Genomic DNA, 17,002 nt, shown 5'->3' with positions numbered 1-17,002 from the left:
TGGCTCGATTCCTCTCGCCTCTGGAACGAAGCAGATCTCAAAAGAGAAGAAAGATCATATTCCACGCCGGTCTTGGGATTGGTTGGAAAATGTATTTTCTAGATTCTGTTCATTTATTTCCTGTGAGCTATTTTTTCCAACGATTTTCTCTTTTCTTTTCTTTTTTTTTTTGCTTCAGATTATGTGATGGTGATTTATCATTCAACGATTTTCTCTTTTCTTTTCTTTTTTTCTTTTTTGCTTCAGATTATGTGATGGTGATTTATCATGCTAAGTTCGTCGGAAATAGAAGTCATTGGCTTAGCAACGACCCACGGTAACGTTTATAATACTTTGGCTACAAGGAATGCTCCGCGCCTGGTACATTGTTGAATTTCATTGGTGGATAGTATTTTAGGTTTAGGAAACTAGTCTTTGGACCTCGTCTGCCTCGCTTTCCTTGTTTTTAAGCTATGTTTATCTAATGATCTTGATGCATTGTCTGTATGGGCTTCGAAGCTTATTTTATTTATATATGATTGATGCCTTATGTGTTATTGTTAATGACATCTCTTTAAGGTGCTCATTCAGAATTGTTTTTCCCTTCATGATTTGTATTTCCTTCTCTTGTTTAGCTGGAGATTGCAAGGAGAAGTGATATGCCTGTAGCTGAGGGCTCTCATAATAATATCAAGGTATTTACAAATTCCTCTGTCGGCATGCTCTTCAGAATGCTTTACTTATTTCAACTTTCTCATTAGCTTATGAAGTATAATCAATATTAAAGATGTATCGTACCTTATTTTTAATCGGTCAACAAAGTATATAATTTATTTAAGAAATATTTTCGACAACTTTCAACTATGTCATGTTAGATATATAATTTTTTTTCTTTGTAATCATTCTAAAGTGGCAGTATCTTTCATTGTTAAATGTACAAACAACCTTTTTCTGTCATTGTATTTTTAAATTTGAAGCAGTTTAGTGTCTTGGGTTGGTTTGGTAGTAAAGATACATTCACACTAATTTTCTTTGGATTTATAGACTATTGAAATATTTTATCCATAAACTTCTTATTCTTAACATTTAAACATTAAATTTTAAGAATATTTTGTATTTTGATGTTCTTGAATCTTCACTTTTATCTCCCCTTATGATTGCATTAAAAAGAATGATAAATTTGTAAATATCAAAATTTTGGCGGCCTGTATGAGTCAAGTGTGTCTGAAGTGAGTTAATTAATTCTGAAATAGCAAAAGGCTAAATATTGTTGTTTTTTTTAGAATAATACGAAGTTTACGTGTCAGATTGTTCATTTAACTAAAAAAATTTGCAAATCAGTTGTTTACAAAATGCACAAACCAAACAATTGCAGCTTATCCAGAACAGGGGCAGATTGGTCATTTTTTCAAAATCAACTGTTATTTAAACGCACAAACCAAACAGTTAGTCAGTTTATCCGGATAGATGGTCATCAGGATAAGCAGTTTATTAGCATAAGTTGGATAAGCTACTTATCAGCATAAGTTGGATAAGCTGCAGTTGCCCCAAACAGACCCTAACCAAATATGCAGTCCTGAAAATATGATTTTTGTATAGTTTCATCAGTCGCACTGTCAATAATAAACTAAGCTCCCTCGGTTAGCATGGCGGAAGCAATCGTATTCAAATCGACGTTATGCGTGTTTGTGAGTTCACTGAACAAGAAAACTTTTGCATCAATAAAACATAAATTTAAGATTCAAGATCACCATTTTTATGTGTCAACCCCTCATACAGCACACATCATCACGCAAATGCGTATAAATCCTTGCTGGAAAAAATTAAAAAAGGTACATAAAGTCAGTTGAATTCTATTATCCCTTCAATTAATTCCATATCATCAACGATAGCGCACATAAATCTTGGTTTGTCAAAATTAAAAAAAATGTGCATGTAATCAACTGACTTCCATTATCCCTTCAATTAATATCATATCAACAACACCACTAAAAACTTTTAGGAGTGTCTTATTAAAGGATATGAGGGGTAGTGAATAAGAGTATTTTTTAGATATACAAAATTCCATAGTGTGCAAAAGGCGTAGTGAATAAGAATATTTTTTAGATATACAAAATTCCATAGTGTGCAAAGCACAAAAAAGAAAATAATGTTGTCGAAAAATTAAGCAAGGCACTTGCTCTTAAAGCCTTTCCTTGGTCTTTGTGGTTGTGAATGTTGTGAGTGTGCATTTTGATCCCCTACAAAATCCTATCGGCAAGTGGTACCACCCAAAAGCATGATAAGCAAACCATCTATTTTTATTTTATAATTTTCATTCATAGAGATGGTCTCTCAAGAATCATACAAAACTTTAGTGTGGTGGTCAAAACAATTAATGCTTCTACCTATTTGTTATACATGCCACTAGTACATGCTTTTAGTGGTGTAGTGGGAGGCTCGCTTTTGATTGTGATGCCTTGTGCACCACCCCATAACACTTTTTGACAGCATAGTAGGAATCTAGCAAACCCTCACATGGGTGACACAATCTCTACTAAAATTTCTGCTGAAATCCAAGGTTAATGAACCATTGAGCTACATCAAAATAGCATTCCCCAATATAATGCCAAGATGGGGATAAAGGTTCACATGAACAAGGACAAAGAAAATGAATTTGATGTATAAAACAACAAGAAATGAGCTAGAGGATGCATAAAAGAGAAAAATATGAGCAAAATGAGCACAATGAAATTAAATAAGGCATACATAAGACCCGTGGATGTTCAAAACAAAAGGTGTGGACTATAAATCAAGTCCCCTTAACGATGAATCCAATTGGGAACCATGAGTTGGCATGCTTTCCCATTCTTCTAGAAGACAACAAAAAAAGAGCATGCAAGCCCGCGTGTGTGCATGCATATGCAAACATGTATCATAATGCTTGGCTAATGGATGTGACCACTCGATAGCACAGATTTTCATGATTTCTGACTCAACCAACGAGCAACTTGCCATGAGGCCTTCTCAAACCAAATTTTCATTGCATTAGCATGGAATTGTCCACAACCATATATGTCCCGTTGTGTGTGTATGATTAGAGGGGAAAGTCTAGAATGACGCATCTATCTTTTCTAATTGCAAAATTAAAATTTTAAAAAAATATATAAAAAAATTGGGAGAATAAAAAAAATGCATAAAAAGAAAAAATTACACACATGTACACACACACATAGAAAATAAAAAATATTGGAAAAAAATTATATGCTGCTTCAAAAAAAAACAAATAAACAAATAAATTTTCGGGTTATCCCTAACGCCCGAAACTTCGATGTTTGTTTGAAGGCATACAACCCACATTTTCTATTGTTAATAAATTACGTAGATATCCGAAATTTTACAAAATATAGAGAATAGGCTATGTAAATTAGGGAAAACATTGTCTTTACATGGACCTGATTATTTAATCATCAAAGGCAAAGGTGAAATGCTTGATGATCCAATAACATTCCAGCAGACAAAGATAACCACTCCTATTCTGCTAGAAACCAGGATGGTACTGGCAGGTCACTATTGATTGGGCAACATAAGTCAAGCTCTAAGGTCACTTTGAACATTGATGGTACAAAAAACATTGATATTGGTGAAGAACAAAAACACTCGAAACAAAATTAAAAACGACAACGATGAATGCAACTGAACCAATGCAAGTGCTTGTTGCCTTGATTTAGAAGTCAACATGCCAATTCCCTCTAGCTTCAACATATGAAGAAATCCAAACATCAATCTTCTAACTTGTAGATCAAGGTTTGACAAACCCTCCCACTTAAGACCCCGAATCGACTGAGCACAAATCCAACTCAAATTTCTGCAACAATTTGATGTTGATCCTCAGTGCACCAAATCAAACAGCAGGTTCAAAACAAAAGAGAACCTGAATATGACTAATGAAGACCATCTCACCCCGATGACGAACAAGCTAATCATAATATCATAATCAAAAGTCCACCTATAAAAAAGTTATCCACAAACTTCAAGAAAAAATTCCTACAGCTCCTCACCTTGATGCCATGCACAATTATGATAATATCATAACATGACGTCTATGAGCAACGTCATTTCTATTGTACTAAAACATAAATACACTTCAGATAACAAAAATGTTGCCACTACAAAATGCCTCCACCTATAAGAAGATCCTAAGCACAAACCCCATTCTCAAAAATAACCTACAAAATGCCTCCACCTATAAGAAGAAGATCCTAAGCACAAACCCCATTCTCAAAAATTATATCTACTTTTACGGGCTCCACTGCCTCTGTAATGGGTACAATTATTAATTATTCAATATAATAAATCTAGAAAATTTCTAGCACATGCATATGCCATCCACTCAAATCAAATATGGACCAACCTTCAAATTCAACATAAAACAACAAATGTTTAAGGGCTTTGTTTCCTAGACATAGACTAGGTCAAAGATCAGTCTCATCTATATGAACAATGAGACAGACTCCAAAGCCCTTAAAAAGAAAACAATTCCTTACACAAAATACAAGTACAGGGTATTCCAACAATATCCAAAAAATCCACCAGTACGGTTGAAGCTCCATGCAACATATAACCGATGATGCGGCACTCACCTTTGAAAGGAACTGGACATCAATCTTCCTACCATCTTCTTTGAGAGATGCCTATATATCATCGCAGCAAGTAAGACACTTATGAGATGCCATTGCAAAGAGAATGAAAACTAGCCCTCTAGCCGCAATCAAAAGTTTCTTGACCCATAGAAGCCTCAAACTAGAAATAAAAAGTTTTCAAAAGAAGGTAAACCTTTGATTAATAAATTTGCTACTACTTAAATTTGCCCTAGAGGGTATTCCTTCCTTGGTCCGATGGCCTGGGCTTCCTTTAAGAGCCCACTCTCACTTGGCAAGTATTTCATAAATAAATTTTACAAAACCCTTAAAGAAATAACAAAATACATGAAAACATTTTTAAATGAAATAGCTAAGGGCCTGCTTAGAATCATTTTTAGTTTTTGTTGTATTTTATTTGAAAAAAAAAAATTGGCCGGTGCTTTGTATGTGGCATTTTTATTTTTGTTTAAGAGAAAATAATAGTTGCTTTTAAAACAACAAAATAAATTTTAGATGTTTTCATTATTTTCAAAACATAAATTTCTAGACAACACACCTCATGCACTACATGAACCTACCTCACGCCCATGTGCACAGCTGGCACTCTTCCAAACCATAAAAAAAAACGACCTACGTAATACTTAATAAATACAAAAAATATAAAATGACGTATACTTAACCTACCAAAAACATTTTATCTCATATAAAACAGAAAATAAAATAGAACTAAATGGATAAAAATTGATCACAAACGTCCCCTTCCATATTTGGATCCTTTTATAAAAAAATTATACTAAAAGTAAGGGTCCGTTTGGGGCAACTGCGGTTGTTTGAAGTTTTTGTGAAGCCGCTACAAAAGAAACTATTTTTTCAAAAAGCTACAGGTGGTTATTATAATTTTATTTTATTTTCAAAAAGTCAAACCGGAGCTTTCTGACAGTCGCCACATTTTAACAGCTCAAATTGAAAAAAGTAACTTTTTACCACCAAAATTTCTAAAAATAGCAAGAAAACACTTCACCAAACAAAACTATAGTGGCAGTCTGAAAAAGCAAAGCAGACAGAAAGCTATCCCAAACAGACACTAAAAGGTGCAACATTTGCAACAAATAAACAACAAAAAATTATAACATGAAATGGAACAAAGCCAACTTTCAAAAGACAATTTCCTAATTTCCATTACAATTACCTCATAATGTGGTTTTTTTTTTTTAGCGGGACCAAAAAGCATAAGAATAATTATTATAGGATGGTAAAATTGTCAAAAGAATCAAATAAGAATTTTGTTCAGGGAGCAGTTTCTGAACAAACAAATCATTGATGCAGGTTTCCTAAGGAAGAATTTGAGGATAAAATGTTTCAAATGTTTAATAAATGCACAACTTATATGTAAAATTACTCCTACAATTAATAAGAAAATCCTAATCTTCATTAGCATCTATGGCCCCACAGTTTTTCAAGAAATTATATTCACTGTGACAGTTTAAAATCATCTTTACAAAAAGCTACAACCACCCAAACGGATCCTAAGATAGATAAAAACAAACTAAAAATTGTTTAAGAAACATATGGAAACAAATTGGTGATTTTTTTCGTTTTCTGCAAATGTATTTCTTTGGTTCAAAAACACAACACAAATTAAAATATTAAAAGCTTTAGAAAAAGAGCAAAAATGGCTCATTCCCTTAACAAAAAAAATATGTTTGCATGGCAAGCGGTGCATGCGATCCAACTTAATTTTTAAAGACAAAAAATAATGTAATAATACTTGTGAGCATTCATTGGTCAATTGCTTCAAGTCAAGACGTGAGTCAAAAGCAAAAGTGTTCCGAACAAGGTAACAAAGACTGATTATTCGCAATCAAAGTGACCCAAGTTAAATCATGTTTGAAACCATTGGATGACTTATGGCAGAATAGGAGCCCATAAATCCACCTCAGCTAGCGAAGCAAATGCTAGCAATACCTCGCCCCCAACTTGCCAGATCAATCAGTTGAACCACATACAACAACATAGGTAAATTCCCAATATGATCATAAAATGAAACGGAGAGAATCTCCGAATGTAAACAAGTTGAGACCATCACCTAACAAGGAAAAAAATCATACGAAAAAAACTTGGGCAAATATTCTCAAAACTTCAGAAAGCTGATTATATCGAAGGAAAAGCTGACTCTAGACACACCCATGTCATATATTTGTCACATCACCATGACCCAACTAATCACCCAACGAATACTCAAATTGCTCAGCACAACAAAATTAATAAAGTAGCTGATACCGGCAAAAGGAATGGGTGCAGAAATCAGCAAGAAAATGATAAAGAAAATGGGAAAATTAATAAGAAGAACAACAAGAGGAATATTATTGATGTAGATAAGGCACGAGAATACACAGAACAAGACATCACCTAGGCAGCCAACTCCAGGATACAGCAACAAAGAAGATGAACGGGTAGCCCAACCTTCCCAAAAGAAAGAAACTCACAATTCTAAAACCCACAATATGCCCCTATACACAAAACAACCCCTATTTATTAGCACTAAAGCTCCCTTATTATAAGTTTGCCACCCAAATAGAAAAACACATAAAACTGAACTATAGCATAATGTGAATAGTACTAATATTGACGCTCACGCGAAGATTCGACTTGGGTCTCCAATTCCGACTCCGAGACGTTGAAAATGATGGAGTCATTTTAATCCCTATGTAGGTCAAGATCAGTGATCCAAGCATCATTCTCTAAGGGTTGGAGAAGATTCGACTTGGGTCTCCAATTTCGACTCCGAGACGTTGAAAATGATGGAGTCATTCTAATCCCTATGTAGGTCAAGATCAGTGATCCAAGCATCTGTTATCTTTTTTAGAGCAACCCCTACCCCATCCTTATCAGGGTTGATGTCATGATTTGCATTCAATACCTCAACAGGGGTGAAATTTGGACCTATATGTGCCGAACTCTGAGAAGTCAAACTAATGCGGCTTGGAATTTCTCAATCGGATAATCAATCAGCCATGGAAACATTGGTAAAACTTCATCTTTTGAAAGAGAAGAAAGTATTGGGATCACAATCGCAGCATCATTCATTCTAGTCTCATAAAAATGCTTAATAACAGTAATTAAATCAGTATCAGTGGTTGATTCTTCAGTGATAACTTGCAACACCATAATACTTCAGGTGGATTGGAAATTATATGCTTTAGCTCATTTGATGATGCTCAAACATTTATCAAAAGGATAGGAACATATCGACGAATAGCTTGCTTGATAGCCTTTGGAGCTCTTTGTAAATATCAAAAATAATTTTCAAGAGCCTTGGTTTCTTTGAACAGGGAGCAAAAAATAATGATGTTTTTAAAGAGCTTGAGCTGAGGACATCGATAAGCAGGGGTGTCCCTTGAGTTTTCACTTTCAAAAGCCCCGATTTCAGAGCATTCAGTTTTCTGCCCACTAGAACTGACACTTAGAGAGTCCACCTCTAAAACTTGATGATCGATAACAAATAACAACATTTTCTTGGCAAAAGTTTCAATAATTTATGAGGCATATTGGAGAATATAGAGTTATTTACCACCAACCAAATAGTGTTTGCTCTAACTTCATCTTTAACATGAGCAACACACTTCAAAAGCAATCTCCAAGCAAGCTAGACGATAAGCTGAACGACTCAAAATTAGACTCCGTAAAGCACCAAGACCTTGAGCGGCCCGATCACCATCAGAAACATCTTTCTTAAGGTGATCATAAACATCTTTCTTAAGGTGATCATAAACACTTGAGTGACAAAAATCCTCCAACCATCTCAATGCAGAGTCTAGCAAAAATGGAACTTCTCCAAAAAGTCTACTAAAGGGCTCATCTGAAGATCAAAACAAATCAAGAAGGCCTTTTGCAATCAAAAGGAGAAATCTCTCATAATTACAGAATCAAAGTTGGAATTTTGATTTGATACAGATAACATAATAGTGTGTATGTGGTATAGCACAACTGCACAAGCATAGTGAGTCCATGACCCTTCTGACGATCCCAATATGAAATAATATGACTTTGAAACAGTGAAACCACATCACCACCAGAATCACCAGAGTGCTCAACTGCCTGAAAATATAGAACTCCTTCCTGAATAATTTTTTGCGAGCAATAGAACCTCATCAAATGGTTCTGTTGAAGAATAGACAGATGGATTGCAAGGAAATGCGCTTCTCTAACGCAAGCCTAAAATAGAAGCCATCAACATCATCCATATATAGAGAAAGATCATCAAGAGAAGCAGATTGTTGAAAAAATAGGTCAATCGCGTCAAGAAGTTCCTAAAGAGACTGCTTTTGCCCATGAAAATCCAAGATTTCTTCGTTTATCAAATTATGTGGCAAAGATGATGAAGAAGGATTTGCCCCTTTAGGAACACTAGCTAGATGTCAAGCACCAACAGATCCAGTTGCAGGTGCATCCAACAATCCAATATGAACATCATTTGCAATTTTGATAGGTAGCATACTTGTCATAATTTTCTTTATATTTTGCAAGAATCACATTAGGTATGTTGCTAGTATCAAATGAAATCAGATCAAACATAGCATCCCCACTTAGTTTATTCAAACCAATATGAACTCTATTGTTTAAAGATAAGAGCCATCATTATCAAAATTATTATTTGACAATAATTTGGATTCCCTAGAGGTTAAAGATGCACATAATTCATTAGTGACGAAAGAGATCCTTCTAATTTGAAGATTCTTCGCAATGAATTTCATCAAATCGTGTTGCCAAACGTGATCGCAAGAACTTTTCCCTTTAAAAACTCCAGCGCATTTCTCCTCATCATACACGGGATGATCATATTCAGGTGTCCACAATGATTCCAACAAAAGATCTTCAAACCCATCAAAACTTGAGGATTCTTGATGAAATGGGTTTTCATCTTCTTCCTCAAGAATTTTATTTTCTTGATCCACCTCATGTTTTTCCAATTTTAATTGTTCGAGAATAGCTATCATTTCTTGAAGGCACCAAATCTCTCGTTGTTTTTCCAATTTTAATTGTTCGGGAATAGCTATCATTTCTTGAAGGCACCGGATCTCTCGTTGTAAACCTTCCATAATGAGTTCTTGCAACATTTTTACATAGTGGCATGTTGTTTCATCGGAAATTTGTAAAGGAAAATAAGAATAGGATGAAGGAGCAGCACAGCCGTGAAGAACCAAGAAAACAGAAACTGTCAACTAATGAATTCCGGTTTCAAAAGGAAAGAACAAGAAAATATCAAACTTGTCAATTCTAAGAAGCTGAAACTGAACTAACAGAAATCTATAGTTCATAGTAACCTGCGCTAGAATTTGCTAGGATACTATTTAGAAGCAGCAAGAGAAAGGAAACAGCCATGCACAAGCAGAATTCTGAAATTCTGCAAAGCGTAATTCTAGAGTTAAACCCACGCCTGAGAAACACGTGAAAAAATCCAGAAATTTAAATACCTGTGACGGAAGCAGCCACCGAAGGAACAAATAGGCAAGAAACAACCAAGAGAAACAGCAACAGAAGAAAACAAGAAGCATGGCACGTAAAAACAGAATGCTTTAGTTAAACCGAAAACCTATGGCTGGAACTTTGTTGGGAGATTCTTGGACCGAGGTTCAACAGCCCATCGAGAAGGCTAGCGGATCATGGCTAGAACTGGGATCAAGAAACCAAAGCTCTGACACCAAAATGATATCAATAAAGAGTATGGGCGCAAAAATCAGCAAAAAATTTAAAAAAAAAAAATAGGGGAAACAATAAGCACAGCAAGAGGAAAATTATTGATGTAAAGGAAGCACAAGAATATATATGGCAATACACCACCTGGGCTGCCAACTCAAGGATACAACTGCAAGGAAGATGAATGTGTAGCCCAACCTTCCCAAAAGAAAGAAATTCATAATTCTAAAACCTAAAATCTGCCCCTATACACAAAACAGCCCCTATTTATAAGCATTGATACTGCCCTTATTACAAGTTTGTCATCTAAATAGAAAAACACACAAAAAACAAACTAAATCATAAAACTGAATTATAGTATAATATAAACAGCACTAGTACTGATGCTCGTGCGTCTGTAGAACTGAAAGTTAGATGGGATAGTGGTTAGTAGAAACCACATGACACATTGATTCAAAGTCAACTAAGGGTGCATTTGTTCAGCTTCTTGGTTGGATTTGTGAACCGGATTTCAAGAAATGCGTGTTTGATTTGCACTTTTGTCGAATGTGGCTGAAAATCGCGACACACTTCGTCTTGTAATTTACCCATTGCGCAACCGCAGAGAATCTCCCGCGTTTAGAAATTCCGCCCGTGATTTGTAATTTGCCCCTGCGTTATTTTTTTTCTTTTCTTTGGGAAAGTTCTGTGTTGTTTTTCAATAACAGTATTTTGTTTTGCATTTTGGACAGAGCGAGCACCATGCATTAAAAACCACCATAAATATATCATTATAACCGCACATTCTTTATTGAAAATTTCTACTTTCATGGCATAATATAAAAATATTAACCAGAGTTATAAACTCTTATCAAATATAATTATGCTGAAAAAATTTGCATTTATCATGTTCAAATTTGGGTGTTAGATATGTAAAAACAAAAAATTTGTGTGGTATATATGTAAATCACCAAATATTTTAGTGATATGGGTTTGAAACACTTTCAAATTTGGGTTCAAATCAGTTTCAGAATGATCCACTTAAATATCTTTGATTTCAACAAGTTCAAACTCCAATGGCGAAACACTTTCAAATTGGGGTTCAAATCAGTTTCAGAATGATCCACTTCAATATCTTTGATTTCAACAAGTTCAAACTCCAATGGCCAAACGTCTAATGCTAGAGGTTATTCCTCATTAGTTATGATATCGTGGGAATAGCTGCCTAATTATATATATTTTAAGGCATATGATGCTAAATTTCCTTGTTGTTATATATTAAATAAAATTTGTTCATGATAAGTGAAAAGCATTTGAGTCATAATCATTGGTTTTATTCCAAATATTTATTCATTTTGATGATTATATAATTTTAAATTTTACTCAACGCAATAAATTTTAGAAAAAATGCAATTTTTAAAATCTAGACTCATCTTTATTTTATAATTTATTTTGAGTTTACTTTTGTATTTCTGCTTATTTAAGAAATACAGTTAAATATGAGATTAAATACATTGAAAGTAACTACGAATTCTACATAATATCTACTAAGGGGGTATTTCAGACATTTGTCCACATAAAGCACTTTCAAAACTTTATTTTTCAAACAAATCAACTGCTTCTAAAACACTAGTTTATGAACAACAGATTTTTCATAGCAGCTTTTGAATTGAGATTTTATACAGCTACAGCCGGAACAAACGCGCCATAAGTTTCCAAAACTTGCTTAAATACACATTCAAGATGCAACGCGAGAACCCACCACCATAGAACTAGGCATCAAATGTTACCTTCCAGGGAGAACAAAACATCCATAAATAAAAGACAAAATCTAAAATAAAAATCTTCATGAAACTAACAATCACGCATGTAGAAAGCAAGCAAAATTCAAGAGAAAACTAAGAGAAATATTGGGACCAAATCCTTCTTTTGCAAAGAGTACTACCCCATATTAAAAATAAATAAATATAAGATACAGCCCTTAGAGGAGAATTATGAAAAAGTTTGAACATAAAATAACTTAAGTATGTTTATTAATTACATAAATGGTAGAAGTTCATGGGTTATGAGACTCCGCCTACTAGAGAAATTCATATTCATTAATGAGTTTCTCTTCTCTTATGAGCCCTTCACTGTTTTACCTCTTCTCAAATTATTCAAGCACATCGTTCTCTTCGCTAAAACAGGTCACTATAGTTCATCACTTTGAACCAATTTCTCATGACAACTCAATCTTTTTTTTATTATTTTTAAGTGCATAAATCATAGAAATATCAATATTTGGACTTCATTAAAAGATGCTAACATATTTCTTCATTACATGATGCTAACATAAATCATAGAAACCATAGTTCATCGCTCTTCCAAAAAACCAAAAAAGAAAGGTCAAATTATAACAACAACTAAAACCAACTCTACGCATTATGCAAGGTATATTGTGCAAATATATCACTCTATAAAATAGCTTTGGGTAATCCTTGCAAAAATAAAACAATTATCACAACTAAAATGTGATTGTACATGTTATCATATATAAATTATTGCATGTGCTAACTTATAGAAAAAATCTACAATATTTAGCATGATGAAATTTCTTCGTTGCTGAAGAAATTCTCCTACATTATATTTTGCTTTATTGTTTTCTTTTGTTGTCTATGTATAAGCATATAAAGATAATGTCCCTCATAAGTCTCTCTTCTTTCTATCCCTATAACTCTTCAAAATTATGAAGCATCTTGCAACATAATTACGCTCAATTTTTTTCCTCCTCTCAGTTTAATATCCTCTCAAAGCTTCTTCGTCAACCACAGGGGGTTTAGGGAACCTGATCTCCTTATGTATTTGTTAAGCATATTACAATTGTGCAATCTATATTCTCCAATGATGATTGTGATAGTGATTTATATCCTCACTATATCAATACTCTCATCAACACTCTCTATTGATACCAATGTTCCAGATCTTCATGAAGCCTTTCCTGACAAGGATCTCATTAAAAAATCTTCACCTAATTCATGTTAATCTCCCTTTGGCAAATCAATCACATTCCTATTGTAACATGCGCAATCCTTGGAAATAAAACTTCGATTGCTTCATCTTTATTTGCTAGTATTTTTATATTCAATATGACATCTTCTATGCCACCTTATTAAGAGGTGTTCAAAGATATAAATTATCATGTGTGAAAAGTTATAATAAAAAATTGTCTTATTTATTATTGTATTATTTCCTCATTATTAATAATATTCTTTAGTTTTGCATTATCTTGCCTATATATAGGCACATGTATACTTGAAATAGGAAAATAATCATATCTAGTCCTTTAAAATTATCTCTTCCTTCTAAAAATAACCATGATAATTTAATAAAGGTTTTTGCAACCACAAAAAGTTACGACTAATAATAAAGTCTTTAAAATCAAAGAAGATACAAGCGAATAGTACCAAATAACAGATGAAATTCCCAATAAAATTTTCACTATGCAATTCAAAAAATTAACGCTTACGATCATACAAACTAATCAAGAAACCAAGAAAACAAAAAAGGGAATAAATGAACAATTAATTAAAAAATAAGCTTACTAATGAAATTAATATCAGAAAGGAAGAATTTTGAGTAATGGCAGTTGATGCCCTAAATTGTCAACATAGCTGTTAGTCAACTATTTACTATAGTCTTTTCTATTCATGGATTTTCGAATTAATCTTGGAGGATTATAACAATGAAAAAAAAATTCATGTTCACCAACAACTCTAAGAATTGGGAAACGGGAAGGAAGAAGAAAACAAGGAATGAGGATTTTAGTAATGAACCCATGATTACTTAGACAAATTTATTACCTGTTCAACACTATAATACAAGTTATGATTACTAAAATGCATTCACTCCCCCATACCTTTAAATAGGAGTATTTATAATCTTACAAGGGAAACAACATATTTATTACACCTTCAACATTAAAATACTAGTTATGAACCCATGATTACTAAGACACAATTACTCAATCTAAGGTCCCACTATACTTTTTAATCCTAACATTACCGACCCCTTCAAATTTTGAACTAGCCCTCAAGGTTGAAGCACAAAAATTAAACAAGACTCATTTCACGCATTTACTAACTATTCATTCCTTGATTATTTTCTTACTTTCATTGGTTGGTAATCTTAAACTTTTCATCAAACACTTGTCAAGACAGCTGCTAGGAAGACAGCTGAAGTGAGGAAAATGATAGTTACTAGGCTGATGATGTGCTGCAGAATGTAGATTTTGACAGCATGGAGGAATATTGGTGCATGTAGAGATCAGGGCAGAGTGAGTGGGAAATGCGGGAATAGAATTGGAGCCGGTAAATGCTTGGATGTCACAATAACATAGACAAAGAAAATTGGATCTAACATAATTTTGGTTGGCATGATTTAGAAAGGATGAGGCACTAGAACTGGTGAAACATTCAGTGACTGAGACTTGGCAAGACTAAAACAATCCCGATGAAGAACTATAGAAATTGCTAGATAAGTAAAATCATGACGGAAACAGCGACCATGGACTCACCAGAGGTGATGCCATTTTGAAATTTTCCACAGATAGACTAGGAAAGAGGCGGAGTTGGAGTGGGAGCACAGATCTACTGAATGCAGGAGAAAAACAGCAGAAATGGGCATGGATCTGGACTTGGTGACAATGGCAGGAGGCTTGACAGAACTGCTGTGAAGCTGGGGTTTTTGGAACTGCAAATCTAGTAAGATTGGTGGGCTTGAACTGTTGGAGTGAATCGGAGAGGTCGAATCAGTAAAGGTGAAGTCAAGACCAAAGGCAGTTCTGGCAGAACAAAAGACCGGTTAAAGAATTTGTATGGATGGATTGGGAACATAAATCCAAATGGTGAAAAGAAAATCTAGGAATTTGGGTTACTTCTAGCATGAAATCAAAATGTAAGATACAAAAGATGGATCCAATAGGGTCAATGAGAATCTGACATAACAAGACTTTTTTTTTTTTTTTTGGTTAATTCTAGACATATAGACTTTGATAAGATAAGTGGAGCTATCAGATGATGCATGGACAGTGAAAGCTGAGACAAAATTTGGGGATTAATGGAGATGAATAGGCAACAGTTAGCATGATTTAAACAAAACCCTCAAACTTTTGCCATAGTAGAAGGCTCAAGGAAACCAGAAAATAGCAATGATAAAAAAAAAATTCAAGCTCATTTGTAATGATGACAAAGACGAAGAACTTTGAGTAGGAGAATTTTTATTTAAATCATTTCCTTCTCAATACTGTCAAAAAGAAGCATTTATAATCACACAAGGGCTCAAAAGGCACATTTACCATGTAATACACTATAATACTAGTTATAAACATATGACTACCAAGACCCATTAACTCAATCGTAGGCCACACTGCACTTACTGATCCTAACAATTGCTACAGTTTAAAAAGTCAAAATTATGCATACTACATAAATGAAAAAGGTTTTGGTCAACATTCTTTGCGATATAGTCAAAACAATAAAGTAATTTGAAGATCCAAGAGCAAGGAGGAAAATCTAGATAGCATCAGTTCAGCTTGAAGAAGCAATAAGACTCATTGAAATATAGTTAAGCAGTTTAATCATGCAATTAAATTAAACAGCATGGAGGAAAATCTAGATAACATCAGTTGGGCTTGAAGTAACAAAAATACTAATGTCCTTTCAACTTATCATATCAATTTCCTTTTCAAAAAATAGATGGAATCTGGAGAATAAAAAAACATAGCAAACCCATAAGTCACTATTCTCGTATCTATAATCAATAGAAAGCATGTAAACTTTTAAAAACAATAAGGTTTTATGGTTAGATATTTTGTGCTGCCTAGCAAAGATTTCCCTATGTACTAGCTATAGTAAACAAAGATTCAAAAAAAACATAAATTTTCAAATGAAGGAAATGCATATAAAAATATTAAATATGTACCAATTAAGCCCATTCTTACATTGCTTCCTTCGCCAGTTAGATACAATTTCAACCTCCTAGCTGAATTCTCACCATTCTTGAATAAGAATGGAAACCCATTCAGCACAATAGCCTCTACATTTTTCTTGGCAAGAAGCCTGTCAAAGGAAAAAAAGACAAAAATTATAAAAACATATTAATCCATGGTGCAATTTTCAAGTAATTTTCAAGCTGTAACAACCAATCAAAACTGTGATCTTCAACCTGAAAGAACATTAAAAACAGTAGAAAAAAACGTAAAAGTTAAACGGAAGAATTCCGCCGCTCAGAATGGACCGTTGTTTACTCGAGAAATTAGGAGATATCCATCACCTTAAAATGTCTGGCCGGTCCCTTGCAAAGCCTAGACATGCCTTAGCAGCCTTCAAAAACTCCTCCGGTAAATCCTCATCCGCTAAAAACGTGTCATCGTCATCACCAGACGTTATGCACCGATCTAAGTAACCTTTCTCTGCCAATAGACCCGCAAGCTTCGACCACTCCGGCCATGGATGCGAATTCTGGGAATCAGAGAACGAGGTCGCTCCCTCGCCGCACCGTTCGTTGATAGCTGCTTCCGAGTGGAAATGATTTGCTGCTCCGTACCAAAACCTGAAATTGGGGCGATTGAAGACGGAGTAATGACGGCCATGAAAGACCGACGCGGAGGAAAAGGCGGCGAACGGATGGTGAGTATAACGAGCAAGGCAACCGACGGTGAAAAGGCGGAGGGGCGAGGAGGAAGAGAG

At 34.3% G+C, this 17,002-nt stretch overlaps 1 protein-coding gene across 1 annotated transcript in view; it reads right to left on the bottom strand.

The window, feature by feature from the left end:
• LOC110027284 (probable serine/threonine-protein kinase clkA) overlaps nucleotides 1-17,002 on the bottom strand; it is a 29,297-nt gene that overhangs the window by 12,053 nt on the left and 242 nt on the right. Inside the window, exons 2-3 of the mRNA XM_020728638.1 lie at nucleotides 16,587-16,999; nucleotides 16,255-16,372 (exon numbers count right to left, since the gene is read on the bottom strand). Coding sequence (XP_020584297.1) covers nucleotides 16,255-16,372; nucleotides 16,587-16,999 — 531 coding nt within the window. The remainder of the gene's footprint in view (nucleotides 1-16,254; nucleotides 16,373-16,586; nucleotides 17,000-17,002) is intronic.

The sequence above is a fragment of the Phalaenopsis equestris genome, unplaced genomic scaffold (assembly GCF_001263595.1).
Source record: "Phalaenopsis equestris unplaced genomic scaffold, ASM126359v1 Scaffold000422, whole genome shotgun sequence".
NCBI lineage: Eukaryota > Viridiplantae > Streptophyta > Magnoliopsida > Asparagales > Orchidaceae > Phalaenopsis > Phalaenopsis equestris.
The sequence above is the reverse complement of the archived record's forward strand: the minus strand, read 5'-3'. Positions and strand labels throughout refer to the sequence as shown.